The sequence below is a fragment of the Nerophis lumbriciformis genome, linkage group LG28, assembly GCF_033978685.3.
Source record: "Nerophis lumbriciformis linkage group LG28, RoL_Nlum_v2.1, whole genome shotgun sequence".
Taxonomy (NCBI): domain Eukaryota; kingdom Metazoa; phylum Chordata; class Actinopteri; order Syngnathiformes; family Syngnathidae; genus Nerophis; species Nerophis lumbriciformis.
The window spans coordinates 22,380,567-22,398,870 of NC_084575.2; the positions used below are offsets into that span (position 1 = coordinate 22,380,567).

The 18,304-nt window shown below is 41.0% G+C and overlaps 1 protein-coding gene across 2 annotated transcripts in view; it reads left to right on the forward strand.

The window, feature by feature from the left end:
• ccdc120b (coiled-coil domain containing 120b) overlaps window positions 1–18,304 on the forward strand; it is a 62,950-nt gene that overhangs the window by 35,048 nt on the left and 9,598 nt on the right. The window contains exons 2-9 of one of the 2 annotated variants that reach the window (XM_061923897.2): window positions 1,743–1,861; window positions 1,941–2,044; window positions 2,456–2,586; window positions 10,541–10,642; window positions 10,712–10,832; window positions 15,852–15,911; window positions 16,013–16,166; window positions 16,252–16,353. In XM_061923897.2, coding sequence (XP_061779881.2) covers window positions 1,993–2,044; window positions 2,456–2,586; window positions 10,541–10,642; window positions 10,712–10,832; window positions 15,852–15,911; window positions 16,013–16,166; window positions 16,252–16,353 — 722 coding nt within the window. In that variant the 5' untranslated portion in view covers window positions 1,743–1,861; window positions 1,941–1,992. Of the gene's footprint in view, window positions 1–1,742; window positions 1,862–1,940; window positions 2,045–2,455; window positions 2,587–10,540; window positions 10,833–15,851; window positions 15,912–16,012; window positions 16,167–16,251; window positions 16,354–18,304 lie in introns of both variants that reach the window. The other variant, XM_061923896.2, reaches the window with a different exon arrangement.

The window sequence follows — 18,304 nt, forward strand, 5'->3', positions numbered from 1 at the left end:
ATAGACACAAGCCGCCGGGCTTTTCTTTGCTGGTGACTTTAGACCAGCTTCTTTAGCAGCAGGCTTTCAAAACACTAGCATGCTAGTATTTCAGGTGGCTGATAACGGTTTGATGTGTTGAAGCACGATGGTGTTTCACTCATATCCGAATGTCTGCAGAACTTTTGGTGCAAATAGCACGCAAGAAGTCTTCATTTGAAACAGTGAAGACGTCTCCCACTATTGACGCCATGTTTGTTAACAACGAGCTCGGGGAAGGTTTATGACAGGCTTACAGCGCTTGATTCCCTTGCTCTAACCCACCTACAGTACAGGACGGGTAATCTTGCCTCATTGGTGCGTTTTTAGTTTATTTTTTAAACATGTTATTGGAGCTTTTTTTTCTTCTTCATATTTTAATGAATTTGTACCAATTCCCGGTACCTGGGAATCGATACCGGTACTCAGACGGTACCAATCTTAGTTGTAGTTTTCATTACCATATTTGGAAGTGTTAAAATAACCATGTAAAATTGCTAATGCTAATCAGTAGTATGTACAGTCGTGGTCAAAAGTTTACATATACTTGTAGAGAACATAATGTCATGGCTGTCTTGAGTTTCCAATCATTTCTACAACTCTTATTTTTTTGTGATAGAGTGACTGGAGCAAATACTTGTTGGTGACAAAAAACATTCATGAAGTTTGGTTCTTTTATGAATTTATTATGGGTCTACTGAAAATGTGACCAAATCTGCTGGGTCAAAAGTATACATACAACAATGTTAATATTTGGTTACATGTCCCTTGGCAAGTTTCACTGCAATAAGGCACTTTTGGTAGCCATCCACAAGCTTCTGGTTAAATTTTTGACCACTCCTCTTGACAAAATTGGTGCAGTTCAGCTAAATGTGTTGGTTTTCTGACATGGACTTGTTTCTTCAGCATTGTCCACACGTTTAAGTCAGGACTTTGGGAAGGCCATTCCAAAACCTTAATTCTAGCCTGATTTAGGCATTCCTTTACCACTTTTGACGTGTGTTTGGGGTCTTTGTCCTGTTGGAACACCCAACTGCGCCCAAGACCCAACCTCCGGGCTGATGATTTTAGGTTGTCTTAAAGAATTTGGAGGTAATCCTCCTTTTTCATTGTCCCATTTACTCTCTGTAAAGCACCATTTCCATTGGCAGCAAAACAGGCTCAGAGCATAATACTACCACCACCATGCTTGACGGTAGGCTGGTGTTCCTGGGATTAAAGGCCTCACCTTGTCTTCTCCAAACATATTGCTGGGTATTGTGGCCAAACAGCTAAATGTTTGTTTCGTCTGACATCACATGGACAAAGATAAGACCTTCTGGAGGAAAGTACTGTGGTCCGAGCGTTCTATCAGGCATACTTGCTTTGTTGGCATAACAATACCTGGAGGCAGTTTGGCTGCGTCTGCTCTGAGTTCTGCTTGAGTGCTTATTTCCCTGCCAGGTGTTTGAGTCTGCAACCGGACGTGACGTCCCGTGCAGCAGACCGATCAAAATATGGTATACTTTGATTTGACATAAATCAGTACCTGCTTGTGCCGATGGAATTTAGTCACGGCTTATAAAAGTAAAACATTCGGTACCCATCCCTACTTTTAAATGTTATCAAATGTATTGACGTGACGTCATAATTAGTCATGTCTATCGTGCACCACTAGTTCCTAATATATGCACATTTTATTTCCTTAATATTTAGCAACTCACCCTATTCATTGTCTTTTGAAGGATTGGGTAGTCAGCTCCTGCGGTGTCCTGAGGCTACGTCTGAATGAGGAGACACACAGTCATCCACTGCTGACCTACTGACTAAACGCCTCACGCTAACACATGGCTGATACAACAAGGTCTGTATGCAAAAAAAACCCCAATCTGCATGTGGGCTTTCACCTCATTTTGAAGGTAAACACATTTTCTGTTCATCAGGTTGAGAACGTGGCTGGGAGCGTGAATCGTGTTGTCCTCAGAATTACATCACATGGAGGTCAAAGGCCATCTGATCACATCCATGGGTTTGGTAGGAGCTCCAGGTGAGTAGACACTTGACTTCCCCACAGACTCGGTGTAAAGGCCCACACCTTCATGCCCGGACTAGCCCGGAATGGCCTGGAGGAATTTCCCCCGTGTGTTTTCACTCGCAGTCAAAACCGAATGAAAACACGAGTGTTTGTCTCAAGGGAACTGCCAACTGGAACAACAGCTGCATGTGTGAAAGCCTTTTGTTCACATACTGACACCACAGCTGTCTGATAATCTTATCAAAGCATTGTGTATCTGTGTGACTAAGTGCAGACGCCACAAATACACACTTTCGAGACAACTACTGTGAAAGTGTAAAAATTAACCCCCTCGATCCCCAACACAATACCTCCCATTTAATAAGGAAGGTATTGTATGCAGCAATGATTGTCAACCTTTCTTGTGTTTAATGTGTTGTGTAGATGTCCAAGGGTGCCAGGACAGCAAGCTGCAGGCTGAGCGGGCTACAGCTCTGCAAGAGCGGAAGCAGGCCCTGGAGGCTCTGCTTAACACACGCGTGGAAGAGCTCAAACTCGTCTGTTTGCAGGAAGCAGTGAGTACTCGCTTTGAAGCACACTATGCTTTACAACTACAACACCACTAGCAGTAAATAATTAATAATATACTGTATTAACCCTGGGCAGCACAGTGGAAGAGGGGTTAGTGCATCTGCCTCACAATACGAAGGTCCTGAGTAGTCTTGGGTTCAATGCCGGGCTCGGGATCTTTCTGTGTGGAGTTTGCATGTTCTCCCTGTGACTGCGTGGGTTCCCTCCGGGTACTCCGGCTTCCTCCCACTTCCAAATACATGCACCTGGGGATAAGTTGATTGGCAACACTAAATTGGCCCTAGTGTGTGGATGTGAGTGTGAATGTTGTCTGTCTATCTGTGTTGGCCCTGCGATGAGGTGGCGACTTGTCCAGGGTGTACCCCGCCTTCTGCCCGATTGTAGCTGAGATAGGCTCCAGCGCCCCCCGTGACCCCAAAGGGAATAAGCGGTAGAAAATGGATGGATGGATGGATGTATTAACCCTTGTGCAAGCTTAAAGGGGAACTGCATTTTTTGGGGAATTTTGCCTATTGTTCAAAATCATTATGAAAGACAAGACAACGGATGTATTTTTTTATTTATTGCATTCTAACTCGTAAATAAACATAAATAAAAGTCAATGGGAGGTCCTCTATTCCGCCCATAAAACCTAATAAAAAACATCCAAAAACCGCCAACAATACTCCATTTAAATTTCGTGACTTGAATATTAACCAAGTATTAATGATATTGTTATTAAAAGCGCCAACACAGACAAACTATTCATAGTGACGCCGTGATCACTGGCTTGTGTGCTACTGTTGACACGGTCGACTGATCAGCGGTTTCCTCGTTTCCTCGCTCGTCAAACTTTATTGTAGATCATAAATAACCCCTCTCAACTGGATAGTAGAAGGACAAAGACATATTCTGACAAGCTGGTACACTTTGACAGCCTAATTACACTCGGGAATGGCGAGAAAGACAGGAAAAGACGCTTGTTTCCACCTCCCTTTTCTTCACAAGGGTTACGAGTCATTCTTCATCTAAATGGGAATATATGAACTTCCTAGCAGTCGGCATCCTAATGACAGCAGACCTTGTACAGTAAGTGATGTTTTATTATGTTTGTTGCCTCTCATAAAGTCTGCTGTGAGTAGCAATCAGTGATATTATTTATAAAAAAAAATCATGATGCGTTTTTTTTTTTTATTGCAAAAATTATCAAAATTATCAAAATGCGTAAATATTAAATGTTATTATGAATGTGCCTGTAGGAGCCTAGATGCTGTTTAAGTTCATTTACATTTTATGGAGGGTGCTTTATGTTTATTCAGCCAAAATGGGACTATTTACTTTATTTGCATGCTTAGAATAATTATAAGGTACACTTTATTTGTACTTATTACATTTGTCTGAATAAATTGATGACGTAACTGTTTAATTGCATATATGGCGGAAGGAGCTGTGTGGTAAGATGGTTTTGGACACAATGTATTGTGGGTAACGGCAGTCAGGTATGGGGTAATCGAGCCACACAGTTTTTTGACCTTACTCTTACTTTTTCTAACTCTTTCTTACTGTAACAAACTCACTTTATTTTTCCATTCATTTGTTCCCACATCTTTATTGTTTTACGTTTTTGAAGGATTAAGTTCACAAGTAAACGATACAAAACGAAGGGGAGCGTCTGGAGTTTTGTTTGTTGTTGCCGCAGCAAGCGGAGCAGGAGAAAGTAGAGGAGCGTCAAGCTAAGGCTTCATTAGGAATCTACAGTGCCTGTTACTACATTACATATGTACTTACATCATGTATATAAAACCTTAATGGAGGTGTTTAGATGTTTTTAAGGGCTTTATAGGCAGAATAGAGGCAAAATCCCTCCCAAAACACAGAAGACTGCATATTTGCTTCAGAAATAAAAATAATGGAACATTTTGAAGTGCATCGATGGGGAAAAAGAAAGAAAGAGAAGTGTATTTAAATAGGTAGCTAAGGAAATGGAGAGTGCTGGCTTCATTTCGGACTCCAGAACAAATACGAATGAGATGAAAGATAATAAAGCAGGTACTGTGTATTACAAGATAAATAATAAAGTGTACACAAACCTTCACGCTGCATTTGTGCACTCTAAACTGATTAGCAATAACTCTGTATTCCGCACCACTGGCAAGCTTGTACAGAACCATAGCAACCCTCATCTGAAGCATTATCTGGGAACGAATGGTCTTTTCTTTCTAACCTAAACCTCCTTCCATCAAACCACAGCGTTTATTGAGTTAACTTTGAGACATTTGAAAGTGTCCTCGTCTGAAAATTCCTTAAAAACAACCCTCTACCATCAGTCTTTGGTTTGAACCCGCATTCACAACTCCGGGAGGCCCTTTTTGACATTAGTGTTCTTGGTGCAATCTCTGATCATTTCTCGACACCGTCTGCGATTTAACATCAGCATAGCCATTAGAGACATAACATTTTTAATGTGTGCCAATTCTACTATTATTATCAGGTAGAATCTAGAACTGAGGTGTTGACTTGGGTTTGACATAGGGCTGGGCGATATATCGATATACGCGATATATCGCGGGATTGTCTCTGAGCGATATAGAAAATTACTATATCGTGATATCGAGTACCGTATTTTTCGGACTATAAGTCACAGTTTTTTTCATAGTTTGGCCGGGCTCCAGTGCGACTTATATATATTTTTTTCCTTCTTTATTATGCATTTTCTGCAGGTGCGATTTATACTCCGGTGCGATTTATAATCCGAAAAATACGGTATACGTTCTCACGCAGTTGCTTTTAGCTGCGGGCAGTGTTGGGTTAGTTACCGAAAACCAGTAACTAGTTACAGTTACTAGTTACTTTATTTCAAAAGTAACTCAGTTACTAACTCAGTTACTTAAACCAAAAAGTAATGCGTTACTGTGAAAAGTAACTATTTAGTTACTTATATATTTTTATTTATTTTTTTAAGGCCCCATTTAATGCCCTTTTAGCCTTCATTTCAGTACTGTTATTGCACTGGAGAATACAATCTGTTGATCAACTTGACATGCATTTGCATCACTGAACTCTGCTAAGCAATGTGGTCTACATACAACACACAAAGACAAAGATATGTTTCAAAGGGCCAATTTGTTTCAGGCCAGAACAAATTGACAAAACGATTTTAAATAGCTGCAAAATAACATACATAAGTAACAAACAGCATAATAACAACATAGCTGTAAACCAAGGAAGGCACACACTACATACATAAAGCCTAACCAGGCGTTTTTTTATCTCAAGGAATTCTGAAATAAAATCATGTCTGAAGCCCAGAACACTCTACACATTTCCCCACTTAGTTTAGAGAAAAGGAAATATTAGCCTGGCCCACTAGCATCCCTCTTTAGGTTTGTGAACTTTATAGTCTATACATTTAGAGTGATGTGATAATCAAACACTCTAGAAGTCTAGAATGATAGAGTATATAAGAGAATTGACAGAGTGTGTCTACCTTCAGTGTGCAGTGCCTCGTTAAAATCCAGCCGCTGTTGGAGGTGGAGGTGAAGTGTGTGTCTCTTTACTAGCTTCGTCGAAGCATGTTGTTTTTGTAGCTGTTTCAGCATATTTGAATTGCGAGGATAGGATCTTTGATCCAAGACACAACTTACATTCAACTAAAATGTTCTTTTCTTTGTGGTCGATAAAAGAAACGTACTGAAAATATCTCCATTTTAAGAAACTCGGCTTCGGGGTTCGCCATGACGTCTTGTTAGTAGACACAGACACGGCCCCTCCCACACACACACACACACACGTACACACAGACAGCGCGTGGCGCACCTCTTCCTTGTCACCTCTTCCTTGTCGCTGCAATAAAACACTCAGATCTTCTCAGTTTCTAGCCGATACAACATAAAAAATAACGGAAAATAACGCAGTAACGCATCATGTAGTAACGGTAACTGAGTTACTGAATATAAAAAATAACGCGTTAGATTACTATTTACCGCCGATAGTAACAGCGTTACAGTAACGCGTTACTTTGTAACGCGTTAGTCCCAACACTGGCTGCGGGCAGGCTCTCCTCCTCTTTCCAGTCTCTCCTTCTCACAGTCAGACAAGCGCACCTTCTTACACACGTCACATACTGTCACGTCATACATCACATACGTCATCCGCCCTCCCCGAGCAGAGAGGTAGCAGCATGGCTAACGTTAGCTGTGATGCTAGCGGAGTGGTGCGAGCGCGAATATAAGAGAAAGAAGGTGCGAATCTGGTAACAAATGGAGGAATAATTAATTCCCCCAAAAAACAGCAGGGGGTCCATCGTCTGGCGGTGGTTTGGCTTCAAGTAAGATGTGGAACAGACAACCGTAATGTGTCAAGTGTGGGGCAAAAGCTTTGCTATAAAAAGTAGCATTACTCCTGTAACAAACAGTTCAGGGTGTCCCAAGTTACCGGAGTGTGTTAGGTAAGGAGGAGGAGTTTTGTCCCTCCAGAGTTGTTGCCGTAGGGCTGTGACGTAGGGTATGTGTGGTTGTGGAAGGAGGTGTGTGATGTTGACATTAAAGAAGCGGTGGCTACCGAACCTGCTCTAATGTTTCCCGTTTATTATTTTATTAGATAAGTACACTGTATAGGCCAGGGGTCGGCAACCCGCGGCTCCGGAGCCGCATGCGGCTCTTTGATCACTCTGATGCGGCTCAGCAGCTTACTTGCCGACCCCCCCGATTTTCCCGGGAGACTTCCGGATTTCAATGCCTATCGCAGAAAACTAAATTAATGTTCTCCGATTTTCACCCTTACAGTTATAATAAGGGCGTGCCATGATGATACAGCATCTGGCGTCCTCTACAATCTGTATTAACAACTTGCCAGCCCAACCCCTTGTTATGCAGTATGCATTTTCTGCTTGCACACGTACGTGACAGCAACGCATACTTGGTCAACAGCCACACAGGTTACACTGACGGTGACCATATAAAACAACTTTAACACTCTTACTAATAATGCGCCACACTTTGAACCAATACCAAACAAGAATGACAAACACATTTCGGGAGAATATCTTCACCTTAACACAACATAAACACAACAGAACAAATACCCAGAATCCCATGCAACCCTGACTCTTCCGGGCTACATTATACACTCCTGCTACCACCAAACCCCGCCCCTACCCAACCCTGATCCCTCACACATCAACCCCCCGACACCCCTCTCTGTGCGTCGGTTGAGGTGGGCGGGGTTTGGTAGCGAGGGTGTAAAATGTAGCCCGGAAGAGTCAGGGCTGCATGGGATTTTGGGTATTTGTCCTGTTGTGTTTATGTTGTGTTACGGTGCAGATGTTCTCCCGAAATGTGTTTGTCATTCTTGTTTGGTGTGGGTTCACTGTGGGGCGCATTATTAGTAAGAGTGTTAAAGTTTTTTTTGTTTTTTTATACCCCCACCGTCAGTGTAACCTGTGTGGTTGTTGACCAAGTATGCCTTGCTGTCACCTGCGTGTGCAAGCTGAAGCCCCATACAACGTGTGGCTGATCAGGCACGCTGGTTGTAGTGGGTGTTATGTGCTGTACCATCACGGCACGCATGACGCTGACAAGCGCCATTCATATAAAACCTGCGTGCCGCACCAGCATTCAAGTTCCATATTAAGGTATGGGCAGCGTGTCTGAGACCCCTCGTTTCAGTGGTTTATATATAACACAAAGCAAAAAAAATACTTTTTATGCAGTGTTATTTCATTTTAAATTTCAAAATTTTTTTGTGGCTCCCATTGTTATCTTTAATTTGTGAAACTGGTCAAAATGGCTCTTTGACTGGTAAAGGTTGCCGACCCCTGGTATAGGCGAACCCGGACACTCGGCTACACTGCTAATATGTAGCATCATTTGAAAAGTCACCCGCTAGACAATGAAGAGGGCTTACTCCGCACGTCAATATCTCCGTTTGGTGCCACACGTCCACACCATCAAAATGCCGAGGCAAACATTTCCAGATCAACACCGTATGAAAAAAATATAGATTTTTTTAGTTGTGATTTCCTTCTCTGCATGAAAGTTTAAAAGTAGCATATATTAATGCAGTATGAAGAATCATGTTTTAATGTAGACACATAGAATCATCATACTGCTGTGATTATATGCATCAAGTGTTCATTCAAGGCTAAGGCAAAATATCGAGATATATATCGTGTATCGCGATATGGCCTTAAAATATCGCGATATTAAAAAAGGCAATATCGCCCAGCCCTAGTTTGACATCATAGTTCAGCCGAAAAAGCAAAAAGGAAATAAACGCCCCCCAGTGTACGATAGGCCCACGGCATATGACTAATAGTCACAATAGAGAGAGTGAATGGACACAGAGATGTCACACATACTGTAGGTGTGAAAATACAAAAAAACTAATTATTTGAAAAATCAGACTAATTTAGAGCATGGAATTGTAGTCACTTACTCTTAGGATCAAAAGGAACCCTTAAGTTTTTGTTTGATACCGTCACGTGTCACGGCAATATTGTGAAGACTTTGAAACCGAAATACCGTATCTACAATACCGTTACACCCCTAGTAATAATTAATCATATACTGGAGTGGAGTAAATAATAGAGTAAATTAATGTTTAAAGCTAGTTCTAAGACTTTTAAGATTTTAAACCTTGATGTAAGCTTTTCTCCATCCATCCATCCATTTTCTACTGCTTGTCCCTCTCAGGGTCACGAGGGGTGCTGGAGCCTATCTTTTTTTTCCCAAATGAAATCTATTGCTATTAGCTGTCCTCATATTATAGAGCAGGGGTCACCAACGCGGTGCCCGCGGGCACAAGGTAGCCCGTAAGGACCAGATGAGTAGCCCGCTGGCCTGTTCTAAAAATAGCTCAAATAGCAGCACTTACCAGTGAGCTGCCTCTAATTTTTAAATTTTATTTATTTACTAGCAAGCTGGTCTCGCTTTGCTCGACATTTTTAATTCTTAGAGAGACAAAACACAAATAGAATTTGAAAATCCAAGAAAATATTTGAAAGACTTGGTCTTCACTAACTGACAAAGAAACAGATAACAGATTTGGTGTCCAGTTCAAAGTGTGACATGATTTATTTAAAAATTTGAGAGTTGACTTTTGTATTTTACATGAGTTATTATTTGTACAAACATGGTGCAAAGTAATTCATGATGTTAGTGGCTAGCTAGCTAAAATGGGATATTGTGATTTCACAAGACTGTCTTAGAAGTGATCATTTGAAAATGTTCAATTTGAAAAATGTGCACTTAGAGAAAATATAAAAATAAAGTGTTGCATATTGATATTTATCTGTTTCTATATATATTTATTGTGAGAAATCGTTAAGATGATCAGTGTTTCCACAAAGATAAATATCATTAATTATTAATAATAACATAGAGTTAAAGGTAAATTAAGCAAATTGGCTATTTCTGGCAATTTATTTAAGTGTGTATCAAACTGGTAGCCCCTGCGATGAGGTGGCGACTTGTCCAGGGTGTACCCCGCCTTCCGCCCGATTGTAGCTGATATAGGCTCCCGCGTCCCCCGCGACCCCAAAGGGACTAGGCGGTAGAAAATGGATGGATGGAATCTGGTAGCCCTTCGCATTAATCAGTACCCAAGAAGTAGCTCTTGGTTTCAAAAAGGTTGGTGACCCCTGTTATAGAGGCACATCTGTCAGAGACGTTCATTCACACATACAGTGACTCACTCTGTGAACAAACTATTCTTAGCCCCATCCAAGTTGCCAATAAAGCTAATTTAAAAGTTGCTGCACTTCCTCCTCGCCTACTGCTATAGAGGTATTTTATGGCGGCGACATTATTCCTGCCATAACTGTTTCAGAGCAGCCAGCCATTTAAAGGATGGTTTTATAGCGACTTAAAGTAATCTGTTAAGTGGTGTCCTTTTATGAAATACTTTGGCCCTGATAGGCCGGTGAAGAGAGGGATTTCAGTTAATTGATTTCCTCCACAGGAGCTGACTGGGAAGTTGCCACGAGCGTTCCCTCTGGAGACGGGGGAGAAACCCCCAGCAGTGCAGCGCAAAGTTGGCCTACCGCCCAACTGCAAGGCAGAAGTAAGTCAACACCTTGAATATTTTTTTGTGCACTGTGGTCTAACACAAGTACTTGTGGCTTGGATGCAGGATGAAGCTGCACAAAGAAGGCAGATGAAAGCAATCTTTAGCGGCACTCTGTACAGACACACTGAGTCAGACCGAAACCTACCAAATAGCAAGAGGACAGTTCATCGGGGCTGTCACACAGGTAATGCACACCTTTACTTAAGTTAGTAGTTAACTACATGTTGATGTCATGCGCATAAAATGAGGAAACGTTTCAGTAAAGCGTTAAGGGGAAATACAATGAAGTCCATAAAGCGACGCTTGGTCGACTGGTTTACTCATGTTGACATAAGCAGTTGTTGACATAATCCAAACAAAAAATAGCTATTACTTGCACATTTATTTGTGACTTTCTCTCATGGTAGCGCATGGTTGCTGTTGGTGTGACCCCAGAATGCAGAGGCCGCAGGCAAAGTGCAGTTAAGAAGGTCTTTTAATTAGAACTAGGCAGGCAAAAATCTATAGGTACCGTATTTTTTGGAGTACAAGTCGCTCCGGAGTATAAGTCGCACCGGCCGAAAATGCATAATAAAGAAGGAAAAAAACATATATAAGTCGCATTTTGGGGGGAAATGTATTTGATAAAACCCAACACCAAGAATAGACATTTGAAAGGCAATTTAAAATAAATAAAGAATAGTGAACAACAGGCTGAATAAGTGTACGTTATATGACGCATAAATAACCAACTGAGAACGTGCCTGAATTGTTAACGTAACTTATTATGGTAAGAGTCATTCAAATAACTATAACATATAGAACATGCTATACGTTTACCAAACAATCTGTCACTCCTAATCGCTAAATTCCATGAAATCTTATACATCTAGTCTCTTACGTGAATGAGCTAAATAATATTATTTGATATTTAACGGTAATGTGTTAATAATTTCACACATAAGTCGCTCCTGAGTATAAGACGCACCCCCGGCCAAACTATGAAAAAAAAGTGAGACTTATAGTCCGAAAAATACGGTACCCCATGAAGATGAGATGATTAGTGATGGTAATTAGTCACAATAGACAAACAAACCTTGCAACACTGACGGATAAACCCCCCGATTAGTGATCAAAGCGAGGTGTGGTAAACAGCGCTGAGAGACCGTGGTCACTGTCACCACCAGACCGGTACCGGAAGACCCGATCAGTCCACGCATGCGCCAAGTTTACGTCACTTCCTGGACTTGCAATATTTTACGACATAGATTCTGCGACGTCACATTCTGTCATATTTGAATACATTGTTAATATTTTGTACAAAACTAATAGCTTGGGAACGCGAATATAAAAATGAACAATCGGTGGATTTAAAAAAAAATCAGGGAGTATTATCGCCCCAATTTCAACCACATTCACTCTTCTGTCATTGCAATGAATAACACATGGGGTCGCTACTGACTCCCATTGCATAATTTTTGTATTTTTTTCAAACGTGGCATTTAACTCAAATCTTTATCTACGGCCTAACAAAAATATGATGTCTGTATTGTGAATTGAAGTAGTTGATGTGAATAAAGTGGTAAAATAAATAATAAATAACATCGATTCATTTGCCATTTAAGTTCTGCTAAACACAATGGTCAGGTTCCTGTACGGCTCCATATGGTTTCAAAAAAATATACTGTATTTTTAGATAACGTTTGTTTTGTTTTGGATGTAATATTTTATATGACATTGTTATTGAAATAAAGATGACAAAAGAAGAAAACCATGGTAACTGTGACGTCGGGCACGAACTTAACTGACGTAAAATAAGTTGACGGAAGTGATGTAGGCCTCGCGCATGCGTGCATCGATCGGGTCTTCCGGTACCGGTCGGGTATTGACAGTCATTTTAAGACATAACCAAAACAGTAAGGCCATGTCCACGCAAACAGGGAGAGTTTCAAAAACGCATATTTGGGGTTAATGCAGTCGCCATCCACATAAGAGTAGTTTTAAAAGGCATACACCTGCTGTCATGCACGTGTTGTTCAATCAGAAGCCTGGAAAAGCAGCCACAGCTGACTTGGTGGCATTACACCTGTTATTGTAATACCGTATTTTTCAGACTATAAGTCGCAGTTTTTTTCATAGTTTGGCCGGGCTCCAGTGCGATTTATATATGTTTTTTTCCTTTTTTGTTATGCATTTTCGGCAGGTGCGACTTATACTCCGAAAAATACGGTACTTATTTTGATATAATGGAGCAGACCTGGGCAAATTAAGGCTTGGAGGTTGCATGCGGCCTGTTAAGCTTTTCAATCTGGCCCACCGGACATGCCCAAAAATTGTTTTTAGATCTTTAAGATGGAAACTGTAGCTGCCATTATGATGTGCAATGATGTTTTCAAATGACCGTAAGTCTTGAACCATACAAAGTATTTCAGTGGTTGGAATCTGCGCTTTTGCATGATATACTAGTTACTATGGTAATCTACGTCACAGCTGCTCAGACGTTTCCACAGAGTGTTTCCAGAGCGGCACGCCTGAAATGCGGGTGTCAGGGACAGACGTGGAAGGAGATTTTTTACAACAAAGCTCTAAAAGTTAGTGATGTATCAGATTGTAGGTGGGGCTTTTTTTTTACCCTTCGCGTTCATATTTGGCTGTGTTTGTTGCATTTTTGTTGCGTTTCGCTTGATTGTAAAATATGTCGATGGAGAGGGGGTGTGACGTTCATGTGTTGTCAATATTCAGTGTTTTATCGTTCATAGTTAATATTGTAAATCCCACATTCTTTATTTTCATGTACATTCTGGGTGTCTCATTCAGTAAAAAAAATTAAATTCCATTCCGTTTTTTAAGGCGGGCTGTCATAACGTTTTTAGCCTTCAATCAGAGATTAATGTGATTAGTGTTCCTAAAAATAGATATACTGGCCCACAGACACATTTTTTTCTCTAATTGTAATCAGTAACATGGTGATATATTACATGTACAATGAAGTGCACATTATTTCTAAAATCAGCACGCACTAATTTAAGTACCTGACGGGCATGGATGTGCGTGTGCCGCTGCAAAACTATAATAGAGTTATAATGCATTTAATGATCAATACAGAGATACATGTGCAATGAAGTGTGCATTGTCTTTAACATTAACAAGGAGGATGGATGCATTGATTTTTTTAGTCATTCGGTCGCGCCCAGCTCCAGCTACACAAATGGAAGCAACACACGTAAGTTAACTTTATGATCTGTCGTTAAATAAGGATTAAAAACTTCTTATGGCACAAAGCAAAAAGTCTTGCTTGTGAAAGTTGTTCCATCAGGTGGAGGTTCGACAGCAATCGTATCCAAAACAGGCGACGGGAGGATTGCAAAGCCCATTTTAATTTGTCTTTTTTATTCATGTTGAGTGAAAATAGCAGCATGTTGACGGTCAAACCATACGATAATTCCTCTTATAGTGTGATTAACGGCAGGAAGGCATTGTTGTTGAGCTTTTGAAATGAGGAGTACAAGTCTCCGTATGGGCACGCGTACGCTGAGCGCAGAGTTTTGGAACTCTACACTTTGGCCAGCATTTGCAAAAGTCTGCGTTTTTAAGGACAAAGGTATGCGTTTGCTTGTGGACAAGAGGCCTAAACGCAGAGATAAGCATGCGTTTATTAAGTGTCTGTATTTGTGTGGACATGGCCTACTGTAAGTGAAACAAAAATAAGAGCGCTTGCCTGTAAGGAAAATGAAACACAGGGAAAAAGACAAAAACTATCATGCAGATTATGACATCACCAAAGACATAAGAGGAATGGGCAGTTTGTTGACATTGTTTTCCTCCATTTGGCCATGATTTATTGATGATAGAAGTTTTTTTTAATATTTAATAAGTGTACATTTTCAATATGAGATTGGACAATTTGCTTGCGTAATGCAAGTAGAGATGTCCGATAATATCGGACTGCCGATATTATTGGCCGATAAATGCTTTAAAATGTAATATCGGGAATTATCGGTATCGGTTTCAAAAATTTCAATTTATGACTTTTTAAAACGGAGTGGTACACGGACGTAGGGAGAAATACAGAGCGCCAATAAACCTTAAAGGCACTGCCTTTGTGTGCCGGCCCAATCACATAATATCTACGACTTTTCACACACACAAGTGAACGCAAGGCATACTTGGTCAACAGCCATACAGGTCACACTGAGGGTGGCCGCATAAACAACTTTAACACTGTTACAAATATGCGCCACACTGCGAACCCACACCAAACAAGAATGACAAACACATTTCGGGAGAACATCCGCACCATAACACAACATAAACACAACAGAACAAATACCCAGAACCCCTTGCAGCACTTATTCTTCCGGGACGCTACAATATACACCCCCGCTACCCCGTCCCCCCCACCTCAACCCCGCCCACCTCAACCTCCTCATGCTCTCTCAGGGAGAGCATGTCCCAAATTCCAAGCTTCCGTTTTGAGGCATGTTAAAACAAATTAGGGCTGCAACTAACAACTAATTTGGTAATCGATTAATCTGTCGATTATTACTTCGATTAATCGATTAATAATCGGATAAAAGAGAGAAACTACATTTCTATCCTTTCCAGTATTTTATTGGGGGAAAAAACAGCATACTGGCACCATACTTATTTTGATAATTGTTTCTCAGCTGTTTGTAAATGTTGCAGTTTATAAATAAAGGTTTATAAAAAAAATTAAAAAAATAAATAAAAAGTTGCCTCTGCGCATGTGTATAGCATAGATCCAACGAATCGATGACTAAATTAATCGCCAACTATTTTTATAATCGATTTAATCGATTAGTTGTTGTAGCCCTAAAACAAATAATGCACTTTGTGACTTCAATAATAAATATGGCAGTGCCATGTTGGCATTTTTTTTCCATAACTTGAGTTGATTTATTTTGGAAAACCTTGTTACATTGTTTAATGCACCTAGCGGGGCATCACAACAAAATTAGGCATAATAATGTGTTAATTCCACGACTTTATATATCGGTATCGGTTGATATCGGAATCGGTAATTAAGAGTTGGACAATATCGGAATATCGGATATCGGCAAAAAAGCCATTATCGGACATCTCTAAATGCAAGCACATTTTTTTAAACAGCTCAACACAAAATGGTTGCGCTCAGTGTGAGCTCAGGAGAAGGGAAACCGGAGCAAGAGCCTGCACTAAAATGTTTCATCTTTTTGCCTTCCAGAGGACAGTGTCATGTCGGAGAGCACAAGCTCAATGTCCGATTCCACATCTCATGACAATGGTATGAGCGGAATTTTCATTTCACCCGCTGTTAAATGAGCTTAATCCATTTTCATTCAAAACCAAATGAACCTGCGTTTAATCTGATTTCTTTCTCTAAAGAATCTTCCCCCGGTGTGGCCGCGGACCAGCGCTCTCTGTCCCATCCTCGGCTCACTGTGGGTAGTCCTGACCACAGGATCAGCAGGAAACTCTCTCCTGTCGAGATTTACTACGAAATGAGGACACGCCGCAACTCTGTCACAAGCTCTGTCAGGTGCTTTTACTTTATGTTAATGTGTTTATAAATATATTTCACTCACACACGGTATATCAACACATATTGGTTTTACCTTTTACAGCCCAACTCACTCCTTACCTAGAAGTGCATCGAACGTTGAAGGCCGAAGTGTTCCAGCTACGCCTCTCTTGGCCCGAACTGCACCTATCAGTGTTCATGTCAGGTAATGCTTGATATGGGTTTGTTCTTTTTGGAGACCAAGATTTAGCCACCCGCAAGGGCTTAAGTACTTTTAAAGGGGAACATTATCACCAGACCTATGTAAGCGTCAATATATACCTTGATGTTGCAGAAAAAAGACCATATATTTTTTTAACCGATTTCCGAACTCTAAATGGGTGAATTTTGGCGAATTAAACGCCTTTCTATTATTCGCTCTCGGAGCGATGACGTCACAACGTGACGTCACATCGGGAAGCAATCCGCCATTTTCTCACTTTCGTCGGTGTGTTGTCGGAGGGTGTAACAACACGAACAGGGACGGATTCAAGTTGCACCAGTGGCCCAAAGATGCGAAAGTGGCAAGAAATTGGACGAAATTTGTTCAAAATACGAGGGTGTGGGGAAAGCCGACGAAATGGTCAGTCGTTTGTTCCGCACACTTTACCGACGAAAGCTATGCTACGACAGAGATGTCAACCGTCCCTTATGCCACCGAAGATGATCAAGAGAAGAATATTGACCCTAGCTTCCCTGGCCTGCTGACATCAATTCCAAAACTGGACAGATCAGCTTTCAGGAAAAGAGAGCGGATGAGGGTATGTCTACAGAATATATTAATTGATGAAAACTTTATTCATTACTCGCGGTTTTACGTAAATTATTATACATAAACTGTGTTTACCAATAATTTAGCTTAACAACATTTATTTTTTTCAATCATTCGAGTACATTCGGGTAGTCTTGTGTAATGCAGTATTTTGTGTCTATTTAGGTATGGTTATCCTGAGTGCTGAAATCGTGGAAAAATATATGTTCTTAGCGCGCCTGAAATGGGCTGTCTGCACTCTCAAAGTGCATGTTGTTGCCAAATGTATTTCATATGCTGTAAACCTAGTTCATAGTTGTTAGTATCCTTTAATGCCAAACAAACACATACCAATCGTTGGTTAGAAGGCGATCGCTGAATTCGTCCTCGCTTTCTCCCGTGGCGCTGGCTGTCGTGTCGTTTTCGTCGGTTTCGCTTGCATACCGTTCAAACCGATATGGCTCAATAGCTTCAGTTTCTTCTTCAATTTCGTTTTCGCTACCTGCCTCCACACTACAACCATCCGTTTCAATACATGCCTAATCTGTTGAATCGCTTAAACCGCTGAAATCCGAGTCTGAATCCGAGCTAATGTCGCTATATCTTGCTGTTCTACCCGCCATGTTTGTTTGTATTGGCATCACTGTGTGACGTCACAGGAAAATGGACGGGTGTTTATAACGATGGTTAAAATCAGGCACTTTGAAGCTTTTTTTAGGGATATTGCGTGATGGGTAAAATTTAAAAAAAAACTTCGAAAAATAAAATAAGCCACTGGGAACTGATTTTTAATGGTTTTAACCATTCTGAAATTGTGATAATGTTCCCCTTTAAGGATGCGCTGTCAATGCCAACAATGTGAATATCAGTGGTGTGCCGTCAGGGACAGCAAGGCCTTCTCTGCTGGCCTAACATAACCGGAAATCATGATCATAATTAAAGATAAAAGTTTCTTTCCCTTAATATCGAAAAGTATTCAAATTCTCTTCATGTCATACTATGCTCCGTCCAGCGCTGTTGTTTTTAGGTTTAGGAGTTTTTATCCAATCAGAATTCAGCTAGCTTATGTTGCCATGTTGTACGAAATCTGCCTGAGGCCTTCAGATTCAACAATGCGGGCGTCCGTGCACTCTAAGTGAACGGACATAAACATTTGTCGGACAGTTGCGATAGCCAATTAGATCACAAGTCATACTTGCCAACCCTCCCGATTTCTCCTGATTTTCACCCAGACAACAATATTAAGGGCGTGCCGTGATGGCACTGCCTTTAGCATCCTCTACAACCTGTCGACGCGTCCGCTTTTTCACCATACAACCAGCATGCCGGCCCAGTCACATGTTGTATGCGGCTTCGGCATACACAC